General features: G+C 38.2%; 1 protein-coding gene and 2 non-coding genes across 10 annotated transcripts in view; all 3 read right to left on the minus strand.

Moving 5' to 3' along the window:
- The window catches only part of CNOT1 (CCR4-NOT transcription complex subunit 1), a 103,006-nt gene that overhangs the window by 14,914 nt on the left and 61,290 nt on the right, over positions 1 to 26,802 (minus strand). For 3 of the 8 annotated variants that reach the window (XM_021705772.1, XM_021705775.2, XM_021705779.2), the window contains exons 17-38: positions 23,365 to 23,515; positions 21,742 to 21,943; positions 20,145 to 20,291; positions 18,874 to 18,998; positions 17,945 to 18,231; positions 16,154 to 16,232; positions 12,811 to 13,041; positions 12,367 to 12,507; positions 11,272 to 11,451; positions 9,650 to 9,766; positions 9,238 to 9,348; positions 8,834 to 8,911; positions 8,477 to 8,654; positions 7,532 to 7,662; positions 5,626 to 5,922; positions 4,797 to 4,937; positions 4,599 to 4,703; positions 3,693 to 3,812; positions 2,372 to 2,563; positions 1,262 to 1,404; positions 439 to 547; positions 165 to 334 (exon numbers count right to left, since the gene is read on the minus strand). In XM_021705772.1, the coding sequence (XP_021561447.1) occupies positions 165 to 334; positions 439 to 547; positions 1,262 to 1,404; positions 2,372 to 2,563; positions 3,693 to 3,812; positions 4,599 to 4,703; positions 4,797 to 4,937; positions 5,626 to 5,922; positions 7,532 to 7,662; positions 8,477 to 8,654; positions 8,834 to 8,911; positions 9,238 to 9,348; positions 9,650 to 9,766; positions 11,272 to 11,451; positions 12,367 to 12,507; positions 12,811 to 13,041; positions 16,154 to 16,232; positions 17,945 to 18,231; positions 18,874 to 18,998; positions 20,145 to 20,291; positions 21,742 to 21,943; positions 23,365 to 23,515 (3,435 nt within the window). The remainder of the gene's footprint in view (positions 1 to 164; positions 335 to 438; positions 548 to 1,261; positions 1,405 to 2,371; positions 2,564 to 3,692; positions 3,813 to 4,598; positions 4,704 to 4,796; positions 4,938 to 5,625; positions 5,923 to 7,531; positions 7,663 to 8,476; positions 8,655 to 8,833; positions 8,912 to 9,237; positions 9,349 to 9,649; positions 9,767 to 11,271; positions 11,452 to 12,366; positions 12,508 to 12,810; positions 13,042 to 16,153; positions 16,233 to 17,944; positions 18,232 to 18,873; positions 18,999 to 20,144; positions 20,292 to 21,741; positions 21,944 to 23,364; positions 23,516 to 26,802) is intronic. The other 5 variants (XM_021705776.2, XM_021705773.2, XM_021705777.2 and 2 more) reach the window with 3 other exon arrangements.
- Positions 10,496 to 10,633, minus strand: LOC123323308. Its single transcript, XR_006539322.1, has one exon. It is a non-coding gene; the product is annotated as a small nucleolar RNA SNORA46 (small nucleolar RNA).
- On the minus strand, positions 22,925 to 23,060 carry LOC123323309. Its single transcript, XR_006539323.1, has one exon. It is a non-coding gene; the product is annotated as a small nucleolar RNA SNORA50 (small nucleolar RNA).

Consider the following 26,802-nt stretch of genomic DNA (forward strand, 5'->3'; position numbering starts at 1 on the left):
AGTTAGTTAAGTTTTCATACTTCAAGGGACACTAGCCCTCACTAAGGCTTCCCACATATTGTAGGTACAGTAGTTTTAACAGGTAATGTTAGTAAATCTGCATTCATTGCTAAAGCTCCTTCACAGACTGAATATATAAAGATCCCAAAACACTTCATCCTCACCCTTCTGGAGCATTGCCTCTGGAGTGAGCATTAATCCTCATGAGAGTTTCAATGGTGTGGAATAGATCTGCCTCAGTAACATGAGCAACACTCCTTTCATCCACCAACAGGATTTTTACCAATTGCATAGCAAATGCCACAGCCATGTAGTTTAAACCATTCTCCATTGACTGGCAACACAGAAAGCACAATGTAAGATAGATAACACTTACAGCAAACACACTTCCCAACTAACCAGAGTCCCTTTTCCTGTTTAAGAAAATTCCTTCCATACCTGAGCTAGGTGAAGATCATACTGCTGCATATTAACCAAATGATTGCGAATGAGCAACTCCACTGCTTCCACATTGTATTTATATTCATCCCGACATTCAATTAGGCACCTAGAAAAAAGTATTTCTTTAAAGGCCTAACCATGCTGTATCAAATAAAATAAAGAACCCATTTTATTCAATGGTAATTTGTTCCAAATTAAGGATGCTTTGAGAACCAACTGCAAATTAGTATCTAAGATTCAATACAGCCAATAATGAAGTAGGACAGCCCAGTGTTAAAACTCAAGCTTTGGGGCGCCTGGGTGGCTCAGTCATTAAGCGTCTGCCTTCGGCTCAGGTCATGATCCCAGGGTCCTGGGATTGAGCCCCACATCGGGCTCCCTGCCCAGCGGGAAGCCTGCTTCTCCCTCTCCCACTCCCCCTGCTTGTGTTCCCTCTCTCGCTGTGTGTGTGTCTGTCAAGTAAATAATCTTTACCCCCCCCTCAAAAAAAACACAACAAAAAAACCTCAAGCTTTGCTCTCAAAGCCTAGAAAACAAAGCATTCCGTTTAAGACATTTAAATATTTATATATGAACACCACTGCTATGAAATCATTGAAACCTTTAAAAACCAATTTATCCCCCAAAGCAAGGTACTGGTTTTCCATATTCATCATGGGCACCAAATGGGAAAGGGCCAAGCAATCAACTATTCTCACTACTCAGAATTGGGACAAATGCTCCACTTACCTTCCAGAAAAAGGGAATCTCGGGACATAAACAGGGCATGTATGTTAGAAAACAGCCCAATAAATAGTACTCTTCTAAGATGGCTACTGACCTCGTGATCTGTTTGTTACACCATGGAGACCCATATGCCCGGCCATCCTGAAGAGCTTTTAAGACCAGAAGGTGGCACTCCCTGTAGCGTAGCAACAGGTCAGCATCAGCACCACTCGTGGCATCTAGTAAACCCTCTACAGCCTATGGAAGAAAAACGGTATTCACAAACATGGAAAATACAGTACATGACCCAACTATCAAAGCCAAAAACCAAACCTTAACAAAAACTACAACACAGCTTCTAAAGCCTCCAGTTAACAATGTCTGCACTCACCAAAACGCTTTTCACTTACCCTGACACACACACTAAGTTCTACCTAGTTTATATTCATTGTGTTCTTCACATGAAAGGCCCCACTGTCCTACACAGTCAAAATCCAATGCTCCCCGCCAACCCTCCCACATCACCCAAGTACTTGGGATCAACCTATTTCTCCAAATCTGAAGTGCTATCTATTAAAGTTTCTTAACTTACTAAAGTATTTTCAAAAGATCTTAATGAAAAATTTTTTTCCCACTTCACCATCAGTAACTGTCACAACTACATTCTACTCTAGAGAAAAAAATTACCTGCTTATTACCAAAAAGAACTTGTTTTATCTAATTTTAAAATCTTAAGATAACCTAAGGAGATGATTGTGTGGATCACTACATTTACAAACCTAGTCTATTCTTAAAAGTAACATTTAAGGGGCGCCTGGGTGGCTCAGTCATTAAGCATCTGCCTTCAGCTTAGGTCATGATACCAGGGTCCTGGATCGAGCCCTGCATTGGGCTCCCTGCCCTGCGGGAAGCCTGCTTCTCCCTCTCCCACTCCCCCTGCTTGTGTTCCTGCTCTCGCTATCTCTCTGTCAAATAAATAAATAAAATCTTTTTTTTTTTTTTAAGATTTTATCTATTTATTCATGAGAGACAGAGAGAGAGAGAGGCAGAGGGAGAAGCAGGCTCCCAAGGAGCAGGGAGCCCGATGCGGGACTCGATCCCAGGGCTCTGGGATCATGACCTGAGCCGAAGGCAGACGCCCAACCATCTGAGCCACCCAGGCGCCCTAAATAAAATCTTTAAAAAAAAAAAAAAGAAAAGAAAAAAGTAACATTTAAGAACTAACCTTCTGGAGCAATCCAAGAGCAGCTATGGCATCCCGAGAGTTTCGAGATAATACTACAACCTCCAAAAGACTTCTAAGAGCCTGAGCTTGAGGATTCATGGCCAACGTTGGTGGGATAGCATGTAGGTGCTGCTCCAATTCTGTAATGCACTTATCATAAATCTGAGCTACATCATCTGTTGCCCAAGCTTGCTGTTTTAGAGAGGGAAACAACCAAGAAATTGATAAGCAAAAATTTTTAAGATTTTTCATTGGCTTGTACAGCAATTAAAGTCTTTTAGTATGTTTACTCCCCTGAATTTTTTTTTTTTTCCCATCAAAACACAGCCTTCCTGAACTATTCAATCTTAATAACATTAGGTGGGGCAATGCAAAGCAGGGATAAGGGGAGGGGTATTTCACTTGACTGAGGAAAACCCATCAGACATCAACACAATCAAGTAATCAAAGCAAGCAAAAAATAATGGGATAGGATACAGCCTAGGAAATTAGGTAATACAAACGATGGAAAAATATAGTACTGAGTTCAAGTGTCAAAGCCTGATAGAATAACAACAACACAGCATCATTTCTGTGTTAAACCTATCAAAGATGCAGATCCGAATCTATTCCTGAGAACATACTGGACAAACCCAAATCAGGCCATTCTAGAAAATAACTGGCCTATTATCTGCAGAAGTGTCAAAGTGATGAAAGATGAGGAAAAAGTGATGTGCTATCCGAGATTAACCTGGGTTAAATTTTTAAAATATAACTAATTAAAATGTATGATTCTGAAATAGGTCCTTTTACTATAAAAAGGTGATATTGGGACACTTCATAAAACCTGAAAGAGGTCTAAGGATTAGGTATTAATGTATCCGTGTTAACTTCCTGATTTTAATAGCTGTACTACAGAATGTCTTTTTAGATGACACATACCAAAGTCTTCAAGAGTGATTGGGTCATCAGGGTCAGTATCTTATATTCAAACGGTTCAGGGGGAAAATGTTTCCCCATTCCTACAACTTCAACTTTTCTATAGATAATTATTTCAAATTCTTAGAAAATGTTTTTACAAAAAACAGGTGAAGCCATGGGGATCACCATGTAAATTCCTCTAGTCAGGCAAAACATGAAAATCAACCTCATGGGTTTAAAAAAAAAAAAAAAAGTCCCCCCATATGCCATGTTCATCTGATACAAAGAATACCTATACTCAACAACTGTGGTAAGTTTTCCCCTTTAACTTAAGCTCACAGGAAGCAAGTGACAGATTAACAGATAAAAACATTCAAATTACAATGTAAAACATTCAATTTAATCCAACCCAACGATTTACCTTCATGGGTTGAGCTAAAAATCCTGTGGGCTGACTTAAATCATTTGTGGGCAAGAAGCCAGGCACATTGCGTGCAAACTCTTCGTAAACAGCCAGCTGCTTTGGGTCCACACCACCAACCTGGAAAGAAGAAAACTTATTTTGACAGGATCCTCTTTACAAAACCGAAGGCAAGTTTTTTCAAACTGCGAAGTTTGCATAGGAGTAAGCACAGGGGTTCTGAGAAGGGACACAGGAGTCACTACAACATATTGATGTGGCATGCATGATTAAGTATGCATGCATTTGCACACAATTCCCAGTGTTTCCCATTTCCCTGAATCCTGTCAAGAGTCCCCTTCATTTAGAAATTCATTTGAGTTTTTCCACTGGATAATGCCTCAAATAGGACCATACCAAGTGCCATTCTCCAATGAAACTGGTAAAAATGATCAGATTTCTAATATCATCTTCTCACAAATAAGTAAATAGCAATAAAAACTTAAGTACCAGAAGGGAGGACCAAGTTGTAAAACACAAAAACAGGGACATGAACTACGGTAGCACTTCAACTGGGAGGTGCATACATCTAAGGTTATCTTTAAAATATATACATATATATAAGATTTTATCTTTAAATAATCTTTTAAAGTAATATTATCTTTAAATAATCCCTCATGTGGAGCTTGAACTCCATCCCTGAGATCAAGAGTCGCACATTCTACCAACTGAGCCAGCCAGGCACCCCTATCTAAAGTTATCTTTATGCCTTCTCCACAGGTAGCCTTCAAATGATATGCTTCTGAGGTGGAATCTGTCTCAGAAACATGTAACATTTAACCCCATTGTCTTAGTCTTGGTGAAGTTTAAGCAACAAGAACAGAAAGAAAAAGAGGGACAGAGAGAAACAAAGCCCCCAATTCTCACTTTCAGCCTGATTTGCTCTGGCATCCGCTCAGCTTGGTATGTTAACACAACAGGATCACAGTACCTGCGCCCTTCTTGCCTAGCATGTTTTCTCAGCTCAAATTCCTGCAAATAAAAAAAAGTCACTGAGGTTCTTGTTATGAGGCATTTTCTTAAATAGAAAAAGAAATACTTAAATGGCAAACGCTAAACACTTACAGTTGCTAATCTCTTGTCCATCTCAGGGCCTGCTTTTTCTACTGCAGTCTTCTGAATAAAACAGCAAGCTAATTCACAATTGTCCTGAGCTAACTGAGCAGCTGCCTGATCCATCATTTCCCTTTGTTGTGGGGATGCAGTCTATTGGAAGGGGAACAGACAAAAAACAATTTAAAGTTTTCTGTGGATGGACAAGACAGATAAGAAAATAGGAAATACAGTGCCTAGACAAATTTTAAAAGTTCTGACTCGACTTATGACTCATTAGCTGTGACCATGAAATAGCCTAATAATCCTCTTCATCTGTATACAAGATGAAAATACTACTCACCCAAAACATTTTACTTATCAGGCTATTGTGAAAATGGTGAACAATATGGGAACAGTAAAGCAGTTTAAAAGAAAGTCATTATTAACCATGACATGTTAAGACCCAAAATTAGTAACTGAGTTACTTGAAGAGTGTGTGCTTGTGTGTGTGTGTGTGCGCGCGCGCGCGCCCATACAAAGTCACTTTCCATTGTTTTGTACTGTCCTATTCCAAGTGCTTTAATCTAAATTCTTAATGATAAACCAAGATTGTTAACTTAGGCATTGTTTTAATCCTTCATTTCTTTAAAACAATAAATATTTGGATATCTATTATCTGCCGAACACTGTGTTGAGGACATAATAGTGAACAAAAGCAAACACGATGCTTCACCTCCAGAATTTACAATCTAAGAGAAAGGAAGATATCAAACCAATTTGGTGATGTGCAAAGAAAAAGAACCTCTTTCAGACAAGCAGTAAGGAACTGTGTACTACACCAAGAACATAATCAACGTACACGAAGGGCTGAGGCAAAACTGTTTTTCAGGTTGGTAGATATGCTCATTAGCAAAGGTTCCCTGCAGGTAATCATAGCCATTCCAGCTGTTAAGTTACGCATCATGTGATGAGCTGCTATTCGCATTCGAGATTCCTCAGAATCCAGGGCAAAATCCTTCCTGACTATTTGCTCACAAGTAGTCATGGCAATCTTAATTGATCGATCCACCACAGGATGGACCAGCTCCTGGACAGCCCGTTCAATCGCCTGGCGCACACACTGCTTCAACTGTGGATGGGCCTGAAACAAGGGAATCTAGGTGGGAAAAAACAAGTTAAGTCAACAGCTTGTTTAAGTAAGACAACCCAACTTCCATCAGTAATCACACCCAAGATTTTGAAAGTTGCTTCAATATTAACCATTAACTACCAATTTCTACTTTAAGTTAACCAATGAAAAACACAGGAAATAGAAGCTAAGCTACAAAGAGAACAGTATTCAGTATTCCTTATGATACATGATAATAGACAGGTCTTCAATTTTTTAAAAGTCTCATGGGCAAATTTTTTATTATCAGATGCATTACATGCTTGCTTAGTTAAAATTAAAATCTGTGGCTTAAGTACTCTTTTTTTTAAGATTTTTTATTTATTTGAGAGAGAGAGAGAGCACGCGAGAGAGCACGCGAGCACATGAGCCGGGACAGAGGCAGAGCGAGAAGCAGACTCCCTGCTGAGTGGGGAGCCCAAAGCGGAGGCTCAATCCCAGGACCCCAGGACCATGACCTGAGCTGAAAGCAGATGCTTAACAAACTGAACCACCCACACACCCCAAGTGGCTGAAATACTCTTAAAGTGATTTCTTTAGTTGGAGAAATGCAAATCAATCAAGTTTATAGAGAAAAGGATTTCTTAAAAAAAAAAAAAATTACTACAAATAATTCCTCAGAATAGCAAACATTTACACTACCATACATTGAAGCCATTTTGGTTCACCTGAAAGACTATTTCCAATCTTTTATCTCTAATACCAACTATGCCCTAATACTCACTTGGTCTCTCTAACTTAACAACCTTGTAAGAAATTTTTACAATACTCATGATGGATATACAAAAGTATTCAGATTACTGACAGTGTTATAAAGGGGAACCACAATTTCTAGATCTAGCCCCCAACCCCACCAAAAAACACAGGACGGGCGGCAGGTTAAAATATCTCTTTCAAAATCCTTTTATGTCCTTTAAATAAAAAGAGGCTCAATGTATTAATGTTACTCCTGTATTTGTGAACATTTTCAGTCTCTAAACAACAAAGACCATGAATACTCCAAGTATCTGATTCTGAACAACTGTTAAGCAGAATCAAAGAAGATAATCATCACTCTGAACACACAGAGTAAAATACTACCTTTTAAGAATAGGAATTTTATATGACTTCAAACCAAACTTCCTCCTAGAACCAGCCTACAGAAATATAACTGAAGTATTAAGACCTACTTCTAGACCCTGGCCTGGAGATTCTACATACACACACAGGAATCAGCTCAGTTCAAACTATCTGCCAAAAGAAAGGGCGTAATGCAAGGCTAACGGTGGCATGATAATGAAAAAAAAGAGCAAAAAGCTATGAACACATGACATGAACAATCTTTTGCCCTGTGGAAGGAATTCCTGGCGATTGTGATTATATTGCCAGCTGATTAATATTTGGGCATGAGGAACAAATATAGATGATGTCTAGTCACAATAACTATTTTTAGAGTAGAAAAAAATCTAAGCTGTACTACACAGCAGTTTCCAATTCCTGCTCTCTGCACAAAAGCCTACAACCTAAGAATCCAGAAGAAAGGGGGCAAAGAAACGTAAGGTGACCAGTTTATCTCGTCACAAAGTAGGAAATGGGGGACGAAGCAGTATTTACTTACCGTTGGATTTAGGGTAATGTGTGGTGCCAGGCCTGCAAGGGAATAGACGTTGATGTCGTGGTAGCTATACTGTGGTTGTGGTGGAACCGTGGCTGTACAAGTGGTACTGGTAGCTGGTGTGGTAGACGTTGCTAAATGTTGAGAGAGAAAATAAGCGCTAATAAAAAACACACTTTTTGATTTTACCGTAACATAAGCAGGGTATCTCAGTGGTCTTTCATTAAATTAACTAGATTAGTCTCTTGGAGGACTCAGAATGGCACAGGTCACATTTTTTCCACCCTAAAATACAACAAGAAAATTTCTATTGTTTTAATAGAGATTTGAACAAAGTGTGTAAAACTAGGTCAGTGCCAGTGCCCTAGAGCAAATAAATCAACTGTAAGGACATGCTACATTAGTAAGTCCAAGCCTTGTTGGATTACTCTTTATTACAGGTATCTAATTCCAGTCTAGTCTGTTCCCTCGTTTCACTTGGAGATTCTTAGCTCCTGAGGACTGAGAGAGAATGGAAAGCTGGTTTATTCTAACATGCCCCCAATCTTTTTTTCAACATTCCTATAGTCCCCACACTTCCAATCTACATAATGCAAGTATAATAATTCACTCCCTGGGCAGGTCTGGCTGGTAGTCTGACCAGCCCAAGATTTGAGAAATAACACAGACCATCATGCCATGCAGTTCCTTCTGAGACCGCAATGTAAAAGATAACCTGGCTTAGCTGGGATATGATTAATGACACTTAATTAAGAATACCACAGGAATTCTAATACCCAAGACGATGCCTACATATTACTAACTTTTCCTTAATAATTTAGGTGGCTCACCAAAAAGTATACAAAATTTCAGCACATTATGTGGAAAATTACAACTTGCTATATATGCATGAAGATGCACCATTTAAGAAAACATTCTGGTAAGCAGAGGGCTAATTATCACACTTACTTGTGGTTGTGATGGGAGGGAGTTCTTCTGGCTGCTTGACATCTTTCTTTGGAGCAGAGAGTTGCTCATCTAAGTTCTTTAGGCGATCTTTATCCTTTAGGAGGTTTCCAGGTTTTAGCTCATTGATGTCTAATGCAAGGTTCTTACAGAGGACCTCAATCTCAAACTTCAAGTTCAACTGCATAATTCAAATATTCGAACAGAATTTTAAAAATAAAAATGTAGCTTTAGTCACAATATATACTACTCTCACCCAAATGTTACCGTGCTTCCCCCAAATATACTCTACCTTTCCTGTAAATTTTAATAATGTGAAGGCAAAGAATGTTCTAAAGGATAAAGAAGCAACAAATTTACCTTTAAGTCATGTTCCTGATGTAGCTCTGCTAATACATTCATAATTGCCATCGTCCACGGGTTGGGTGGCCTAAAAACCTAAAGAAAAACTATTATGTTAAGGTGGCCCCCCAAATCATCCTTTAATTTGTATTATTTAAAACAGTTAAGCACTTATACCTATGTGGCCATAACAAAACCCTTGGGTTTCCCATCTATATCATATTTTAGGAAAACACCAAAACCCAAAGCCATCCTTTAAAATCATGCTACCTTAGCCTCTCAAACTGGAAAGCCAAGAGTCTCTGAGGAAGACTGAACTACCTCTATGTTCATAGGAACTAAGGATATAATCTCTTGCCCTTTTGCTGAAACAAACTAACTCTTACAAATTAACCATCGATAAAGTAATATAATCTACTCACCACACTACGAATGCTAGATTCTAAGACTTTGGCAACGAAGGGCACTACGTAGAGCAACTCTTGCTGTCCTTTAACATAAGCCTCTAGCAGCAAAGATTTTACATCCAAGTCCTAGAATAAGAAAAGTATTTTTAAAAGCTGGGAATATACTTCAAACCCCTCACAAAACTCATTCCCAAATTAGGAATCAATATAATATGACCCTTGCCTTACAAAAACGGATGACAGTCAGACCTTACTGGCTTTTGTTTATCCTGCTAAACAATCATGAGCATGCAGTTAGATTCAAAACATGGGCCAAACGCTTACAAACACCCAATCATCATTAAAATAACCCCAAATAAAGTCAAGATTTTTAGACATAATATGCTGTATGAACATTCTAAGTTTTACATGAACCCCTGGAACTCACAGTGTGTAAGATGGGTTTATTTTTAGCTAGTGTGATCATTCCTAGCCAATGTCCCAAATTCTTCAGCAAAGAACGATCTGAAAAATTTGCTGCAGCTTTATCAGAGGTCAGGAGCACCTGAAATGGTATAGGATTTAGAAAGATAGAAAATGAGAAAAAAATTCTCAATGTTTGAGAATTCCACCTTATCCTACGTTAAAAATGAGCTCTCAATTCCGAGAACATGCCCCCAAAGTAGATCTATTCCATATTATCAGAGTGTAACTACATAAGGTTAAGGGGTCATGTGTAGTCCTACAGGAAAGTATTTGAAAACTGAAAATTTTAGTGAGGTTTGAAGCAGACACCCAAAGTGCAAATCCAGTTTTGAAGAGCAAAATTCAATTCAAATGATGATTAAAGCTATGCTTCCGAGTCCTTCAAGACAATAAGCATATGGAGAAATGTAACCAATATCACAGTATCTACTGCAGTCTTTAGCATTATCCAGGTCACTATGTATCTCTATAGAAAACTAAAATAGCTTTCTGAAATACAATAATAATGCTTAAATGCTTCTTTTAAATTTTCTAGAATACCTATTTATTTCATTAATACACTTCTTTTAAAATTTCTAGAATACCTATTTCATAAATTCTCTAGTTCTTACTTTCCTAAGGGGCACATAACCATCGCCTGAGTATGTTTTGGGGCACATACATACATACATCTGCAACACGTTACCCCTTAAAATCTATGGCTATGAAGTTGTAATTTAAATTTGTTTAAAAGTCTCGAAATTTTGCTCCAGAATATGTGCATACTTTCATAGCGTAATCACCACTGCCATCAGATAAAAAACGGTGCATATGTTCCTAAACTCTATTCAGCAACAGCAGAATGGCACGAGGTCAGCTGTGCAACAGAAAGAGCCAGGAATTCTTTTGCACTACAGCGTAACCAAGAATGGGGAAAATTCCCATCCACAGGTTTAAATGTAGTGCTGGTTCCCAAACCAATGCCCCAAGTTATTCATCAAAGAATGATTACAGCTGTATACTGGTTTTCTTGAAACATTACTCTTCCTGAGAAATAAAATACCTAGTTTTATGGAACAAGTGTTAGCACATTAGGAAAACTCTGACTCTGAACTTCTGAGAATCCTTCACAATAGCTATTCCACAAATAAGGCTAGAGTACAGAGATATGTGGAACTTGAGAAGACATCAAAGACTCAGTGTCTCTGTAATAGCAAAAGTTATTAACAATCTAAATATCTGTTAGCAATAAATATACATACAACTGATTTCTGTAAGACTATTAAAAAGAACCTGAGGGACTAGAGCTGAGAACATATTACAAATATAAAGAGGAGACATGAACAAAGAAAGATTTAAAACCATGCATGGAATGATGAAAAATTCAGAATAGTAGTTACTTTCAAAGTAAACAGTCTATATAACTAAATTCTTCATGACATGTAGCTCCACATTTGAAACAAACGCTAGAACAACTTTCACAGGTAACCTAATATAGACAACATATAGAAAAACAGCCAACACCTCCCCAAAAATTCTGCTTGTACAATCAAGTATTTCCAAATTCAAAACAGTAATGAAAAGAAATACAAAACTAAATTTTACTTTGATGTTTCTGTAGGTCTCATTCAGAACCATCTTATTAAATTCAGGGTTCTTCAGCGTGTCAAGGAAGTTTGAATAGAGGCTGTGAAAGTTTGGCTCAATACTGACTCTCTTCATAACCAGGTATTGTGAAACCCAAGGCATAAATTCTTCCTTCACAGTTTCCTTTAGTTCTTCAACCTAGCCAACAAATATGACATAGGAAGTACACAATTAAAAGATGATAAAATATAGTTTTGTGGGGTTTTTTTCCGTGAATACTACTACAGCATGTAGCATGTGGCTCCTTGCAAAATTAGATGCTAAAGCACCATGCTTCATCTCCCCCCACATCCAACACATGCTATGAAGTACAGTATATTCAATCCCATGTTAGTATAGTCAGTCATCTCCCAAACTGTGGGTGATTAGGACTAAAACATCTATAGTCAGTTTCAGCTTTAAAATTATAAAACATGAAGTCCCTTACCCTCATCTTCCCCAACTCTCCAATGTACAACCTGCCACTAAGAGACCTAACACCAGAACAGTGTTTTCCTAAATTTCCAACTCGAGAAAACTTTTCTTCCAAAAGGACACTAAAGCTTATTCCCCCCCCCCCCCCCCCCATCAGTTCTGGTGGGATTTTGAAAGATGGTGTATGCGTAGTATCTCAAAAATTATTTGTTCAGGCTCATTTTACTGGCTAACATAGGCATTTCCAATGCCTTACATATAATCTTAAAAGGCAGTGGTCATTTCTTATGGTTTGCACAAGGTCTACCTCAGTTATTAGACACCTAATAAAAGCTCTGAATGGTCTCTGGAACGACATGACTTGCAACAAGGTACAAACGAAACCTTCCACCATGATGAGACCATGAAGTTTACTTCAAAAGCCTATAAAACTCGCTGCAAAACTAGTGCTACTTAATGTCTACAAAAACCACAGCCACTAGTTATATATCCTCATTCCCTTTGTTTCGATTCTATTACTTTGGCCTTTACGTAAAGTATTACAGAGGGTGCAGAACATCAAATATAAATCCCCCAGCCCATTAGGGATAAAAATAGACAGCATTCATAATGATATATAAACTATTACATCATGCTTACCTTTTGGGTCATATTCGACTGTGAGAGATTGTTGAAGATAAAAGCAATTTTCTCTTGGATATTTTCTGGGGGCTCTACAATTCTCTCAGTTTGATCTGTGGCCACAAGCAACGTGTCTATATTTGTAGTATTAATAGAAGGCTTAAAAAAAAAAAAAACCCATAAATTGAAATGCCCCAGGGAAAAATGTATACTGATTCCTTCAGTAAAAAACATACACATGGTATATATGGCTGTACACTGTAAGTGTTGGCAAGAATATGTATTGAACTATTAATAGTGCCTGTATCTGGGAAATCTGGGGAGGGGAGATACAAAGGGAGAAATGCTGGTCTTTATATTTTCAGTAGGCATGTGTTATTTATAATAAAATTAAAATACACGCTCACTACTGGAGACATTATAACATAACAGACCTGAGAAAAGAAAAAAAGATCTACTTACTGGCACATCTTTCTTAAAGCTGACTCCTGTTGGCCTGGTGACTGTAACCGTTTTAGCAACAGTGGTGGTTGTTGAGGTGGTTACCATCGTGCTAACCTGACCAGCAAGGGGAGCTTTTGCTGGAACCTGGGCCTGAGCCTGGGCCTGAGCCAGTGCAATACTTCCAGGGGTTGTGATAGAACCCTGCATTTTCACAGGAGGATCTCTAGATTGTTGTCCATATTCAATATACTAGGGGTAGGGAGAGGGAAAAACATTAAAAGGTTTAACAAAAATTGAAAATTCTGAATTACACTCCTCTTCACTTCTGAGAGGGGAGAAATCCTCACAGAACACTCCTCTGGCTCATCTATATCCCTTACTCCTTGCCCCATTCTGGTCCATATTCCTATATATAATATACATTAAGTAAATACCATGAGCTCTTTAGAAGGTAAAACAGTATGTCTTAAAACATTTACAAGGGAACTAGTCTAGCAAAACAACTTTTCAAAACAGCCACCACCAATGCCTGCATATATAGACTTCCATAAATCCCTTAATACATGTAAACTTGAACATTTTTAAATTTCTATACTAAATTGATCTCTTTTACTGGATGCTGATGAGAAACCTAAGGACTAGAAAATACAACTATTACTACAAAACAAAGAAACTATCTACAAAACTGTAGAAAGCCAAGCCAGTTAGAGGCAAATAAGCACAAGGGAGACTTCTTTTCCATTTCACAGACCACTCAACCTCCTTTCCACACACAAATTAGAAAACTGATATAGGGTTCCTGATCCTATTTCCAGTAGCCCATGCCCGAACAAAATAAAAACCACTACTTAGCGGCACCGAGGTGGCTCAGTTAAGCATCCAACTCTTGATTTCAGCTCATGTATGATCTCAGGGTTGTGAGATCGAGCCCCAAATCAGGCCCTGCACTAGGAGAAGAGCCTGCTTAAGATGATCTCTCCCTCTGCCCCTCCCCCACTCTAAACAACAACAACGAACTAATATCTAGATATATAACTTTATTCAAAAAAGGACATTCTCGAGGCTCCTGGATGGCACAGTTAAGCATCCGACTTTTGGTTTTGGCTCAGGTCATGATCTCATGGTCCTGAAATCAAGCCAGGTGTTGGGCTCCACTTTCAGCAGGGAGTCTGCTTAAGACTCTCTCTCCTCTGGCCCTCCCCCTTGCTTTCAATTAAATAAATCAATCTTCAAAAAAATAAAGGGCATTTTCAAGTAGGAAAGACAATCTCTGAATAAAGAATAGCACTTTAAATTGACTAAGTATAGAAATACATATAATCTCTCTCTCACCCTCTAGCTATCTTATTATAGGAGCTACTGGGGACCACTGTTTTGTGTGATCATTTCCATGCCACCTCTCTTGGTCTCCACGCTTCCAAGGTCTATATTCCCAGCTCTGAATTCCAAACACATTTCTCATCTTAGCCTTACAAAACTCTGCATTCCTGTACAGTACTACAGTATTGGCATATTCCTCCAACCCCCACATGTGAATGAGTTAACACCCATGGCTCCCCTCCATAGGTCTTGTAGGTTAACCCATCACAAAAACCCTGCCCTCCTACAAACAAACCCAGCCGGATGAGTTGAAAACACTGGACTAAATTCTAATCAAAAAGTAGATTCGTAGTCTGATCTTTCTGATTTGTTTAAATAGGATGTTATAAAGCCATTTTTCTGCTTTATGTAAAATAAAGTTAATAAAGATTAATTTTCGGGGTGCTTGGGTGGCTCAGTCGTTAACCATCTGCCCTCAGCTCAGGTCATGATCCCAGGGTCCTGGGATCGAGCGCCGCATTGGGCTCCCTGCTCAGCAGAAAGCCTGCTTCTCCCTTTCCCACTCCCCCTGCTTGTGTTCCCTCTCTTGCTGTCTCTCTCTGTCAAATAAATAAAATCTTAAAGAAAAATAAAGATTAATTTTCTTGTTCTCTATAAGCAGATTTGGACCAAAGGCAAGACAAAGGTATGAATGTTAACCAATTAATCTAAAATCAATCACGAAAACAACAGTTTACAAATTTCAAGAACAATCATGTAAAATGGCTTAAAACATTATTAGTATCTAGGGGCACCTAGGTGGCTCAGCTGGCTGAGCATCTGACTCTTGATTTCGGTTCAGGTCATGATCTCAGGGTCGTGGGATGGGCCCCACATCAGGCTCCATGCCCAATGTAGAGTCTGCTTGTCCCTCTCCTTCTGCTTCTCACCCGACCGCATGGCACATGTGTGCTCACTCTCTCTCTCTCATAAATAAAAAAAAATCTTTAAGAATATGTACAATATCTAAGTCCATTTCCTCAGGGACTGCCTCCTTTTTAACAAGTACATCAAAGGAATCTAAGCAGGTGGTAAGAAGACAATTTTTTAAGTAATCTACACCCAACATGGAGCTTGAACTCACAAATTAGGCAGGAATTTTTTTTTTTTTTTTAAGATTTTATCTATTTGACAGAGACACAGTGAGAGAGGGAACACAAGCAGGGGGAGTGGGAGAGGGAGAAGCAAGCTTCCCGCCGAGCAGGGAGCCTGATGCGGGTTTGATCCCAGGACCCTGGGATCATGACCTGAGCCGAAGGCAGACGCCTAACAACTAAGCCACCCAGGCGCCCCTCTTTTTTTTTTTTTTTTAATTAAGATTTTACTTATTTGAGAGAGCGCGCAGGAGTGGCGAGAGGCAGAGGGGGAGGGAAAAAGAATCCAAAGTAGACTCCACAATGAGCACAGAGCTCAATCCTGAGCTGAAACCAAGAATCCAAGGCTTAACTGACTGAGCAACCCAGGCATCCCATGCAAGAATTCTTAGTAACAGGGCGCCTGGGTGGCTCAGTTGGTTAAGCGACTGCCTTCGGCTCAGGTCATGATCCTGGAGTCCCGGGATCGAGTCCCACATCGGGCTCCCTGCTCGGCAGGGAGTCTGCTTCGTCCTCTGACCCTATCCCCTCTCATGTGTTCTCTCTCTCTCATTCTCTCTCTCTCAAATAAATAAATAAAATCTTTAAAAAAAATAAAAATAAAAAATAAAAAAAAAAAGAATTCTTAGTAACAGCAGAAAATGTCTATACTTCAACAGCAGTTATCAGGCTAAAATAACTGATAAAAGCCTTTCATTAAATGAAGCAAAAACAACTGCTTAGAAAAGATAATCCAGGAATGATTTTTTCATGACCTATTATTAAGCTGCAAATTAGCAACAAATAGTATGTATGCCTATATAACACCAATCATTAAGAAATCTTAATGCCAGTCCCAGCAAATCCAAAATCAAATTAAAATAAGCTCTCCCACCACTAGACAGATTTTAGGTATTAAAGACACTTACCTCCTGTAAATGATGTGGAAATTGCATAAAGTGACTGATAGAGGCCAAGTGCTGACAATACTGGGGATAGTCCTTCAATCTGCCAACAGAAACACTCATTCATTCATACATCACCTCATGTAAGAACAAAGCACCACAATTAACAAATTTTCTTCCAAATGCTAGTCTAAGCCATTTCCCCCATTCTACCTAGGAAACACCTTACTTGAAGAGAATGCCAAAGAGCACAGAAATAGGGGAGAGAAGTATCTATAAACTTCTTTTTACATCAGAAAATAGTATCTTCTGTTTTTTAAAGGTCCTATTTCAGTTAAAATTTGATTACAGTGAGCCACTAAAATTGCTATCTGGAAACAATTTCAAATGTTCATTAACAAGTAAATGGAAAAACAATTCATAGTTAATCCATACAATGGAAAACTACTCAGCAATAAAAAGAAACAACTACTGAAACATACAGTAATACAGATTAATTTCAAAAGCATCAGGCTAGGGGCGCCTGGGTGGCTCAGTTGATAAGCATCTGCCTTCAGCTCAGGTCATGATCCCAGGATTCTGGGATCAAGCCCCGCATTGGGCTCCCTGCTCAGCGGGAAGCATGCTTCTCCCTCTCCCACTCCCCCTGCTTGTGTTCCCTCTCTTGCTGTCTCTCTCTCTCTCCCTGTCAAATAAATGAATGAAATCTTAAAAAAAAAAAAGCATCAGGCTAATTGCAAAAAGTCAGACTCATAAATACTGTGTATGAACAGTAGAAAAAGTGGAGAGAAATCAGATCAAGGATTGCCAGGGGTCAAAGAATGTCAAAGAACTACAAAGGGAGAGAAACAAGAGAACTGCTTGGGAGTAACAGAAATGTTCAGTATCTTGAGTGTGATAGTGGTGGTTATACAACTGTGTAAATTTTGCCAAAATTCAAAGAACTATAATCTAAAATGATGCCTTTCACTGTATCTAAAGTATACTTCAATAAACAACAACAAAAACACTGTATTTCAGGGCGCCTGGGTGGCTCAGATGGTTAAGCGTCTGCCTTCGGCTCAGGTCATGATCCCAGGGTCCTGGGATCGAGTCCCGCATCGGGCTCCCTGCTCCTTGGGAGCCTGCTTCTCCCTCTGCCTCTCTCTCTCATGAATAAATAAATAAAATCTTCAAAAAAAAAAAAAAACCCACTATATTTCAGTTTATACTTTTCTACCACTTATTTGGTAATTGTAATGAAATGTTTTCACTTCCTCCTCTTCTACTTCACACAGTTGTTAAGATACATATGATGGGGCATGGCAAGAACTAGTTGATAAATGATAGTTAATATCTTTTTATATAAAAAAGAGATGCTTTGGGCGCCTGGGTGGCTCAGTTGGTTAAGCGACTGCCTTCGGCTCAGGTCATGATCCTGGAGTCCCGGGATCGAGTCCCGCATCGGGCTCCCTGCTCGTCAGGGAGTCTGCTTCTCCCTCTGACCCTCCCCCCTCTCATGTGCTTGCTCTCTCTCATTCTCTCTCTCTCAAACAAATAAATAAAATCTTTAAAAAAAAAAAAAAAAAAAGAGATGCTTCAGGGGCACCTGGGTGGCACAGTTGGTTAAGCATCTGACTCTTGGTTTCGGCTCAGGTCATGATCTCAAGCTGCTGAGATCAAGCCCTGCGTCAGGCTCTGTGCTTAGTGTGGAGTTGGCTTGAGATTCTCTCTCTCCCTCTGCCCCTCCTGCTCTTGCGTGCCCACTCTTTCTCTAAAATAAATAAATCTTTAAAAAGCAGAGGTAACTGCTTCATAGGAAACCTATTCACTCACCTATTTTTAAATCTATCTAGTGCAGCAATCCCAAAATAATACATTTTGGAACCAAAAGGCTTGCGTAAGGCTTCAAGAACATATCGCAGGGCCAGACCTAGTGCCATGTAAGTGACCAGTCCTTTTTCAATTATCCCACCAAACAGGCAGGCTGTTATATGTAACTCTTTATCAGGGTACTGGGGAAAAAACCGATACTCTTCAAACAAGTTCCTCAGCATACAGTTAAAGACTTCTCGTTCCCTCTTTATGGTAGAATCTTTAAATCTCTGTAACATTTCTAATACCTAGAAAAAGACAAAAACAAAACACACATAAAGGAAACTATTATGAAAAGCATTCCTTAAATATTCTTCAAAGAATTGTTAAAAAGAATATACTTTAAAAAGTAAAATAAAATCTTTAAGGTAGGGGGAGGCTGGCTGGCTCAGTTGGAAGAGCATGTATCCCTTAATCTTGGGGTCGTGCATTCGAGCTCCACATTGGCTGTAGATATTACTAAAAAGAACAGACATACTTTAAAAAAAAAAAAATCTTTAAAAAAAGAATTGTTAAACAAAATATTTAACAATACACTGAGCCTGAGACGAATGTTAAGATTTCAAAGGGTATACATACACATACCAGAACACTCTGAGCTGAATTTCTAAAAACTTTGAAAGGAGATTTAAGATTTATGTAAACCAGGGCACCTGGGTGGCTCAGTCGTTAAGCGGCTGCCTTTGGCTCAGGTCATGATCCCAGAGTCCTGGGATCGAGTCCCACATCAGGCTCCCTGCTCAGCGGGAAGCCTGCTTCTCCCTCTCCCACTCCCCCTGCTTGTGTTCCTGCTCTTGCTGTCTCTGTCAAATAAATAAATAAAATCTTAAAAAAAAAAAAAAAAAAGATTTATGTAAACCATAAAGTATTAGAACATCTTAGACACTTACCTCATCAACAGACATAGTTGGATGTGGTGGGTGATTATATATTCTCTGAAAATAGCTGTTTGCTTCATCATCTATTTCTTTACTAAAGTGCTGATTTGCCTCTGGCCACACCTGAGACAAGTCCGCTGTTAGAAACAGAAAGGCAACCAGTGGGCATTTAAGCTCTTTCCCCAATCGCCCATTAAACACACAGAGAGCCAAAAAGAAAAATACCCTTTTAATTTCAACGGAAAAAAATAAAGAAAATGAAGAAATTATTAAGTGGCCAAAGATCAATATTCAAGCATTTTAGGTAAAGAAGATTTTAACAAAATTGCCTTACAACTATAGTTCTACCTTAGTATTTTCTTCATCAAGCTTTATCAAACCATCAAAGTACACTACATTCAAATTCACAATGCACTTATCCTTAACACGACCTCCCTTGATGTTAACAAGTCTTTACTATTTTATAATAAAAATGACACCTAACATATAAGAATTATCAATGCATGTGCATAACACACTGATATAAACACAAAGCATGCTACAAAACGTAACATTCAGACAAGCCTTTCACACTAACATTTTCAAGTGAACTGGTATACTTTCAAATCCTGTATAATGAATATTTGGTCTCAACAACAAGGGTATTTATAAGTAAACAATACCTATGTATTTACAAAGAGGACTTCTGACTTTGAGAATTAACTTACTAATGAGGTGAAATTTTAAAAACTGTTGTCCAAGTTACATCAGATATGTTATATGGTGATATTTATTACATATAAGGCTATATATATCATAAAGCTTTAACCTTAAAATAAATTGCATTATAAACTATCAGGATGAACAGAAGTTTGAAATTCTCATGGCCGCTCCTGAATTGTTTAAAAAAAAAAACAAAAACAGAAAACAAAAACCACCACCAACACATTTTTAGGATAACTCTAAGATTTATATACATGCATTTAAACTGCCAAAAGTCTCTTCTTTTTACTGTATTTCTTATTTTTAGAGTAATGCCCCTAAAAGATGCTACCTCTTATTAACCATCATACTGTTCTAACAATCCAGATCAATGGTGAAGTGATAACTCAATTTTTTATTTCAGGACTCAAGTTTGTGAATAAATACCCACTGACCTAGGAGGCACATCAACATATGGCCCTACTAACAATGTATTAAGTCAATGTTTTTGTCCACATAACTCTAGGGCAACAAACCGGAAATCTAAAAAGCTTTATGTGCATCAGTCACACTTCACAATCACAGACAACACTACCACTTACAAGGTTTCATCTTACTCTGCTGGAATGTAGGCTGGTTCAGTCCAGAGGTGCCCAGTTTCCTCTGTACAAAAGGATCGTTATTCACTGCAGGGAGTCCAAGAGCCCCAGTTCCTATACCAGTCAGGCTGCCTGTGCCAAGACCACCTACTAGAAAGAAGGCAGGCAGCCAGAAGTCTTATCATTACTCATATTCTTGACTTTACTTACATCAAAGATATAGGTTCTTATTTAAAAAGACAGTGTCTTTGTCAATTCCCTTACAACAATATCTATTTAAGTTTATAGAGAATCTAAACTAATAAAAGTAGATAAAAATGGACAACGTGGGGTGCCAGGGTGGCTCAGTTGGTTAAATGTCTGCCTTCGGCTCAGGTCATGGGGTCCTGGGATCGCGCCCTGTATCAGGCTCCCTGCTCAGCGGGGAGTCTGCTTCTCCCTCTCCCACTGCCCCCACCCCTGCTTGTGCGTGCATGCATGCTCACTCTCTCAAGTAAGTAAAAAATCTTATTTAAAAAAAATGGACAACACCAAAATGTCTTCAGCATTTAGAATTATTCATGTATTTATATTCTTAATAAAATTAATATGCAAATCTTTAACATTTTACATTCTCATCGGTGATATGATATATAAGGTAGTCAAAATAAGAGGAACTGGTTTGTTTTGTTTTGTTTTTTAAGATTTTATTTATTTGACATAGAGTGACACAGTGAGAGAGGGAACACAAGCAGGGGGAGTGGGAGAGGGAGAAGCATGCTTCCCGCTAAGCAGGAAGCCCAATGCAGGGTGACATACTCGCTTGACTGAGCCACCCAGGCGCCCTGGAATTGGTTTGCTTTTATCGCTGATTAAAAACTGAAGAATTTCATACTATCTTCCAGTTGGCAATGAGCCAGGACTTGCTTATTCCTCTCAAGTCTAGCAAACAGAATTTATAGAAGAACTCTGCTAAGAAGGCCTTATGAAGGAAGTTAATTTTGACTTAAATAAACCAACAATCAGGGCTAGAACCGTATAGCAGCACTGTTAATTAGGTTACAGAGTCATTACACTTTCAGTCCTTAATTTTTGTACACTAAAACTTACACCCTGAAGATAAAAGATGCAGATAGCTTAGGAGAAACAAATGGGTACAGGAGAGGGGAAAAAATGTAACCTTTACTTCAATATAAAGTTCAAAGCCAAAATATTTGAAATAACTAAAAAAGTTTTAGGGATTTACTATCATTTTCAAGGTAGATGAGGTGCAATGAAGCAGAACATATACTGAATCTGATATGTGAAATATTTTCTACCTTTATTATTTACTGAATGATTCATAAAGCTGTGAATTCTTTATCTAAACCTCCATCTTTCAGAATGTGATTAACACACTTGTTACTGTTTATACTATCATTCGATAATACAGAATCCTTATAATCTGAATCAATTAATATTATAACAGTACAGTTTTCTCCTCCCAGCTTTGAAGATTGAAACAACTTTACAATTTAAACAGCTTTCATTATCACAGTGACTCCAAACACCTTACCCCACACTATAGCACAATGAGATTTACAAATAATCTGCACTCTCATCCACCACTGCCCCCCCTTACCTGGAAGCTGTGATGAAAGTCCTCCAATACCACTGAATGCAGTTGTCTGATTTGGGGTTGAAAGGGGTGGAAATGCTTTTGCTGGTGACTGAGGGGTACTGAATGCAGAACCCAAATTTGGAGGAAAACCCTGCATACTCTGGGTGTGAGGGGCAGCTGAACCACCTATACTAAGAGATGCCATTCCAGCAAGAGGGTCAATCTAAAGAAAAACATTATAAAGATGTATTAAACATACTTCAAGAACATACAGACATATGACACAGGTAAAGAAATCTTTAGCTTTTCATACGCTTAATAAACTGCAAAACCCCGAGCAATCACGATGATACCTGAATTCTCAAATCAACTGTGCTACTCATTTTTCTTACTATTCTCGGAGTAGGTTTCAAGAGTTAGCCTCTGCCAAAGTACCAGAGCCATAATATGAGGGATACAAAACTTCAAGAATAACATTTAAGGTGAATCGCCCTGCAACCATAGCACTAAGCACTTAGTAGTGACACAGGACAGTTGTTAAATTAGGTCTTCAAAATTTCCAATAAGCCCCTTTACAACATAAAGAATCTCTCAAACTACGTTATTTAGCTTTCAACACAAAAGCTTAGCAATTAGAAATAAATCTTCCAGTCAAAACAAATAAATCGGGCGCCTGGGTGGCTCAGTTGGTTAAGCGACTGCCTTCGGCTCAGGTCATGATCCTGGAGTCCCGGGATCGAGTCCCGCATCGGGCTCCCTGCTCGGCAGGGAGCCTGCTTCTCCCTCTGACCCTCCCCCCTCTCATGTGCTCTCTGTCTCTCTCATTCTCTCTGTCTCAAATAAATAAATAAAAATCTTTAAAAAAAAAAAAAAAAAACAAATAAATCTACTCAAAATGTGAAGATCTTGAGGGCTGGAGGAGATCAGCTCTAATTTAAAACAAAAAACAAGGTATGCTATTCACCAAAAGATCTTTTAAAATATCTAATAACTGCACTTTCAAGCTTCTTAGTTTGTGGCATTATTTCAGACCTTCAAGACACAGAAAATGGTACACAAAATGCCTTTTTTATAAAGTGGCCCCTGAAGAATCACTAAACATTCTTTTCTTAAACCCCAATCTGCCAATCAATGCAGATGAAAACAGAAGCGGAATATGTTGCTCCCAGAGAGAAGGGGGGTGGTTGGTGTCAGGGAGTAACTTAAATGTACCTTGTTTTTAAAAGAGCAGTTCAGTTGAGAGCTGAAGAGCCCCAGTTATAACAAGTCCTTATGCTCTAGCACTGTTGCTTGGCCCGTGAAGCTACAAACAAGACACATCAGGTTCAAAGGCAGTGCTTATTCTGTCTCAAGTCTAAGTTATTCTTATTTTAAAAAGAAGCCCTTATCATTTACCTAAATAAGTTGTTTTGTATCTTTCCTCTCAGAGTCACGTTCTATTTAATGATTAAAGTCTATCCTCAACTATAATGCCTATTTATGGATCTCCTTTAAAATGTAGTAGTGGTTGCTAGACATGCAGGTTATCTATAAGGTGATATATTTAGACAAATTTTCCTTTGAGAGATTACTAATGATGTAGAAGTTTATTCTATTCCAAGTCTATGAACAAACACAGATGTACCAGTTGTAGTATTAATTTACCTGAACAGGAGAAATGGCATCTAAGCTGCTAGCACTAGGAGGGCGTCCTTTTGGCATAACTCCAGGTGGTGGCTGTCTGGCCTTGTTCATAACATTACTGCAATTGGCTACCATGGTGAGGATGGTTTCTGATAACTCCTGAGAAACACTCCTAAAGACAGAAGAAAAATGAAAAATATCACTTGCTGTTACTCAGAACACCTAAAGAAACAAACCTGATTTTCTTTTTCTTGTTTTTTAAGTAGGCTCCATGCCCAACATGGAGCCCAATGTGGGGCTTGAACTCACAACCCTGAGATCAAGACCTGAGCTGAGATCAAGAGTCAGATGCTTAACCAACTGAGCCACCCAGGCACCCCCAAACCTGCTTTTCTAATAAAGAAAACCTGCTAGAACATATGGCTAAATTTCCAGCATACCCCATGTCTTTGCATCCATCACTAAACAGGAGGATTTTCTGAGCACTGGCTCTCTTTTGGAGATACCTAATTTATATCCCTGAAACTAAACCTTGTGTATGGTACAACAAATATATTTTATAACACTCCAAGAAACATTACATATCCTCAACCACTTGGTCAAAAATTATGCCCAAACCTAGACATATCAAAGCAAACAGATAAGAAAACTTAATACTAGCTTCTCATAAAGACAAAACATTTATTTAAGTATCGGTAAAAAATACCATACACATGTAGTCACTACACTTGACAAGCACTTAAAGAATTGACTTCTACAACGTCAAGTAAGATAAATGTTTATTTAATGAAAAACCCACCTTCCTATCTTAAGGTGTTACTGCCTCCTAAAACTGTAGAAACGGCACTCCTAAACTCTACACAAACTTCATACCATCTTAAATCTTTCCTCCTAAATTCAGAAATCTTACTATGGGCATCAAGAAGTAAAAGTAGTCACTCAGAGAAGATGATTATTTCACGTGTGGGAAAAAAAAGATAAAACTGTACATTAAATCACTACAGCACAATCTACAAAATTCTTGCCTGTGCCAATATAAAAGACACAGTGGCTCCAATATAGATTACGACTTTAAAAGAACAATGAGTTGTTTTTTTCATCCATTAAAGAAAGGAAAATATTAACAGATCATGGAAAAGAGGGAGATGTCAAGCACTAAAAGTGTGAGTCTACTTATTTACCTTAGTAATAAGAACTAAAATTTAATTTCCAAAAGATGATGCAAACAAAGACATTTCAAATAGAAAAGACATGACTAGCTCTCCCTAGCCTGTATGTATCTAGGTTCAAAATACCGTAACTACTCCCCTGCAATTAAAACTTGCAATTAAAAAAGTGGACATACCACTTTCATCTTTAAGATTAGAAAATACTCCATTTGCAAGGCTATGGGGAAATAGACATTTTCACTGCTGGTGGTTATACAGAATGGAAAACTTCCTATGGAGGGAAATTTTCCAGTACCTAACAAAATTACACATGCATTTCCCTTTAATCCAATACCTCTACTTCTAATGGTCCAAATATATACTGGCAAAGATGATGGATACAAAACACTTATTTACTGCAACACTATTTATGATACATAGCAAAAATAATCAGAATGTCCACCAATAGGAAACTGGTTTTCTAAAGCACAAGCATCTATTCAATGAAGTACTACGCAGCAATTATAAGAAATAAGGAAGCTCTTTGATTCTATGAACTCTAGGATATATGATCAAATGAAAGCATTTTGCAATAGAGCATATATAATATACTCCCTTTTCTACAGTAAAGAGGAAAAATACAAATACTTTTTTTAAATGCAAAGATAACCCCAAAATATAAAAGAAAATGGTTACCATAGAAGACAAGAACAAGGTGAGGTAAGAGCCACAAAAAACCCTTTTAATTTAAAAAGAAACCATTCCAAAGACACCTATGCCCTGGGTTAATGGCTTCCACTAGTAAATAATCATCATTATGCTGCACTGAATACAAAATGCCTTCAATTCTAAGACACATTATTTTATGTACTACACAAAAAGGAAATAACTCAGCTAATTATAACTGTTGAGATATTACTAATGATATGACTCATTTCACATGTTAAAATATTAAACGGTGGCTATCTTAGACTGATAAACTATGGTTAATTAAAATAGTCCTTACTATGTGAAAAAACTTTATGTTTGACACAATTTCAAACTTCGAGGCCAGAATATTAGGAACTCCCATTAGTTACATTTTGCCCAATTTGTTTAGCCATTCTTTCTATACTCTCCTCCAAAAAGTATCCGTGATGATGCTATCTTTTGTCCCTAAATATTTCACTATGTTTTTCCTAAGAACAAGGGCATTTTCTTATATAACCATGTAGAATAATAAATATCAGGAAGTTTAACACAAATAAAATAGGCCATATTCAAATTACACCAATTATACCCACAAAATGTACTTCACTGGTATTTTTTCCCTGCGTCACGATCCAATCCACTGCATCGAGTTGTCACCTCTAGCTTCTTTAAACTGGAGAAATTCATCAGCTGTTATTTGTCTTCCTTGAACTTGATTTCTTAAAATAGGTATTTTATACAATATCCTTTGATCTGAGTTTGTCTGATACCTTAGATTTTAGATGCATTTGTTGCAGGACTACTACATAAGTTACATTATATTCTTATCAGTGCATTTTATTTTTTATTTTTATTATTGTTTTAAGTAATCTCTACACCCAATGTGGGGCTTAAGCTCACAATACCCCAAGAACAAGAGTCACATGCTCTTCTGACTGAGCCAGCTAGATGCCCCTTCAGTGTGTTTTATTAGGAGACATATGATTTAGACAGCTGGTGATCACTTTTGATCAATAAATTAACGTGGCATATGCCAAGCTTCTCCACTGAAATGTTACTACTTTCCCCCTTTGTTATTATACAGTAGTTTGTGGGGAGAGTCTGAAATTAGGTGACTGTCCTGCTCCTCAGACATTCTCTCACGACTTTTAACATCCACTAAAGTTTATAACTCCATCATAATTATTTCTGTATTTATTAACTGGAAGAACTTTCCTTCTTTGGCATTTTACATGCATTATTTCATTAAATTCTTCAAGAAGATAGGTTCTTCTAATACATCAACAAAAGAAACTGGAACCTAGGGGCGCCTGGGTGGCTCAGTTGGTTAAGCAACTGTCTTGGGCTCAGGTCATGATCCCAGGATCCTGGGATCGAGCCCCACATCAGGCTCCCTGCTGGGCAGGGGGCCTGCTTCTCCCTCTCCCTCTGCCACTCCCACCACTTGTGCTCTCCTGCTCTGTCAAATAAATAAAAGCAAGAAAGAAAGCAAGAAAGAAAGCAAGAAAGAAAGCAAGAAAGCAAGAAAGAAAGCAAGCAAGAAAGCAAGCAAGAAAGCAAGCAAGAAAGCAAGAAAGAAAGCAAGCAAGAAAGCAAGCAAGAAAGCAAGCAAGAAAGCAAG

The sequence above is a fragment of the Neomonachus schauinslandi genome, chromosome 16, assembly GCF_002201575.2.
Source record: "Neomonachus schauinslandi chromosome 16, ASM220157v2, whole genome shotgun sequence".
Lineage (NCBI taxonomy): Eukaryota > Metazoa > Chordata > Mammalia > Carnivora > Phocidae > Neomonachus > Neomonachus schauinslandi.